Source organism: Borostomias antarcticus (genome assembly GCF_949987555.1).
Source record: "Borostomias antarcticus genome assembly, chromosome: 8".
Lineage (NCBI taxonomy): Eukaryota > Metazoa > Chordata > Actinopteri > Stomiiformes > Stomiidae > Borostomias > Borostomias antarcticus.
The window spans coordinates 22,825,091-22,827,991 of NC_140241.1; the positions used below are offsets into that span (position 1 = coordinate 22,825,091).

The window sequence follows — 2,901 nt, forward strand, 5'->3', positions numbered from 1 at the left end:
CTATCCTCTGAAGACGTCGTGATGAATCAACCAGGTTGTTTTTATCTGTGATGTCCTGAGCAGCTCTGCGCACCCAGAGAGAGTATAGATTTCAACTCACGGTTATTTGTGTTGACGGTGTGTGTGTGTGTGTCTGTGTGAGTGTCTATTTACCGTGGCGTGAGGTATCTGATACTTGGCGAAGATCTGTGTCTTGTAAAATCTGTGTTTGATAGACGCTGTAGGCCTGGGCCTGGTCAGGGTGTAACGTGATCCGACACCTGCTGTGCCCGGTTCACTGCAGAAAACACGGTGGAACATCATCACGTGATTCACGACACTCATCTTTCGCTGTTCTCTCCCTGTCCCATGTCTTCCACTCTCTCCACCTCCTCCACTCTCTCCATTCAACCTGTTTCAACGTGTTCTTCTCTCTCTCTACCTCTTTCTCCATCCTCAGGTTCACAGTGTCACCGTTTCTGTCTTTTTCTCCGCCCGCCCCCTGCCCCGCCTCCACCTTGACATCACAGCTGGCTGACCTACCTGTGTTCACCCCTCACCCCTGACCCCTCCCCTAGCAGCAGTTACCATGGCGTTGTCCTCACGCTTAAAGCTCTGGGAGCAGAAGGGAGGTGCAGAGATGTGCAGTGATACCGCATGTTCTAGAATGGTCTAGATCAGAGATGTGGAATGATACAGCATGTTCTAGAATGGTCTAGATCAGAGATGTGGAATGATACAGCATGTTCTAGAATGGTGTAGATCAGAGATATGGAGTGATGACGCATGTACTATCAGTGTTCTAGGATGGTCTAGATCAAGGAATGATACCGCATGCTCTTGCAGTGTTCTAGAATGGTCTAGATCAGAGATGTGCAGTGATACAGCATGTTCTAGCAGTGTTCTAGAATGGTCTAGACCAGAGATGTGGAATGATACAGCATGTTCTAGCAGTGTTCTAGAATGGTCTAGATCAGAAATGTGAAATGGAGCATGAATGCATTATGCCTACAAGCTTTTAGTTCACTCTTTCATAGTCAAGCTGCATGTGTCTCCGATTGGACATAGTGTGTGTGTGTGTGTGTGTGTGTGTGTGCGTGCGTGCGTGCGTGCGTGCGAGAGAGAGAATGATGGTAATCAGTGTGTTAAAAGGCCGGTGTGTGTTGGTGCAGCTCCTGCATGCTGTGAGTAGAGTGTCCCCTAATTACCTACATTCCATCCACCCCTTGTCTCATACAACCACCAGTCAGCATAGAGAGGAAGACGAGGGATGAAGGTCCTGCTGGGGAAACGTGTTGACAGGAACGTCTCATCAACGGAATAAAGAGAGAGAGGGGAGAGGAAGATACAGGGCAAGAGGGAGAGAGAGAAAGAGAGACATAGAGAGAGGGGGAGGTGTGGGCAGAGAGAGAGAAAGAGGACAGGTGAGCAGAGCTGTTCTACTAACCTTAATGATGGTCCCCATGGTAACAGCATGGGTTCTCTCTAGACCAACCCTCCTCTCTGGCCCTCAGAGAACACTGGGTGTTTCATCACCCATCCAATCAGAACCTTTCTCGTGTTACAACTGATGTCAACCAATCAGAACCTCTCTCTCATGTTACAACTGATACGAATCAATTAGATCTGTTCTCTAATATTAACTATTTTACTGTCCAATCAGCACCTCCACCTACAGTAGCATTAGCTCATAAACATATTTGGAGATCATTGGGAAACTCAATTAACTAGTCAAAAAATCAATTAAGTAGTCAAAAACATAATTGTGTGTATGTTTGTGTATGTGTGTGTGCTTGTATGAGTGCATGTGTGTAGTTCCAAGTGCATGTACGAGTGTGCCTTGTATGAGCTGAATCTGGGAGACTTACAGTTCTGCATACTGTACATGCATGTATCTGAACATGCACATACTGTAGATGAACAGTGAGTGATACAGTGCATCTGGAAAGTCCTTGCTCCCCTTCACTTTTTCCACATTTTGTCATGTTACAGCCTTATTCCAAAATGGATTAAATTCATTTTCCCTCATCAATCTACACACATTACCCCATAATGACAAAATGAAAAAAAGGTTATTTAGAATTTTTTGCAAATGTATTAAAAAATAAAAAACTGAAATATCACATGTATATAAGTATTCAGACACTTTACCCATTGCTGAAGCAACTTTGGCAGTGATTAGATTAGCGAGTAGTTGATTGGAGTGGTAAATGCAATTGATCGGACATGATTTGGACCACACCTGTCTACTGTACTGTATGTAAAGTAGTAATAACCCACAGTTGACAGCGCATGTGAGAGCCTAAACCAAGCCATGAAGTTGAGGAAATTGTCCGTAGACCTCCGAGACATCTGGAAAAGGGTACAAAAAAAATAATTCCACATTAATGGTCCTGAAGAACACAGTAGCCTCCATCATTCTTAAATGGTAGAAGTTTAGAACCACCAGGACCCTTCCTAGAGCTAGCCGTCCGGCCAAACTGAGTAATCGGGGGAGAAGGGCCTTGGTCAGGGAGGTGACCAAGAACCAGATGGTCACTCTCACAGAGCTCCAGCGTTCCTCTGTGGGGATGGAAGAACCTTCCAGAAGGACAACCATATCTGCAGAACTCCACCAATCAGGGCTTAGTGGTAGAGTGGCCGGACGGAAGCCTCTCCTCAGTAAAAGGCACATGACAGCCTGCATGGAGTTTGCCAAAAGACACCTAAAGGACTCTCAGAGCATGAGAAACAAGATTCTCTGGTCTGATGAAACTAAGATTGAACTCTTTGGCCTGAATGCCAAGTGTCACGTCTGTAGGAAACCAGGTACTGCTAATACCATCCCTACGATGGTGGCAGCATCATGCTGTGGGGATATTTTTCAGCGGCAGGAACTAGGAGACTAGTCAAGATCGAGGGAAAGATGAACGGAGCAAAGTA

The 2,901-nt window shown here is 45.6% G+C and overlaps 1 protein-coding gene across 1 annotated transcript in view; it reads left to right on the top strand.

Moving 5' to 3' along the window:
• Window positions 1-568: 568 nt before the first annotated feature.
• The window catches only part of myo18b (myosin XVIIIB), a gene marked incomplete at its 5' end in the record, with an annotated part of 29,895 nt that continues 27,562 nt past the window's right edge, over window positions 569-2,901 (top strand). The window contains one exon of the mRNA XM_084442716.1: window positions 569-607. Within this exon, the coding sequence (XP_084298842.1) occupies window positions 569-607 (39 nt within the window). The remainder of the gene's footprint in view (window positions 608-2,901) is intronic.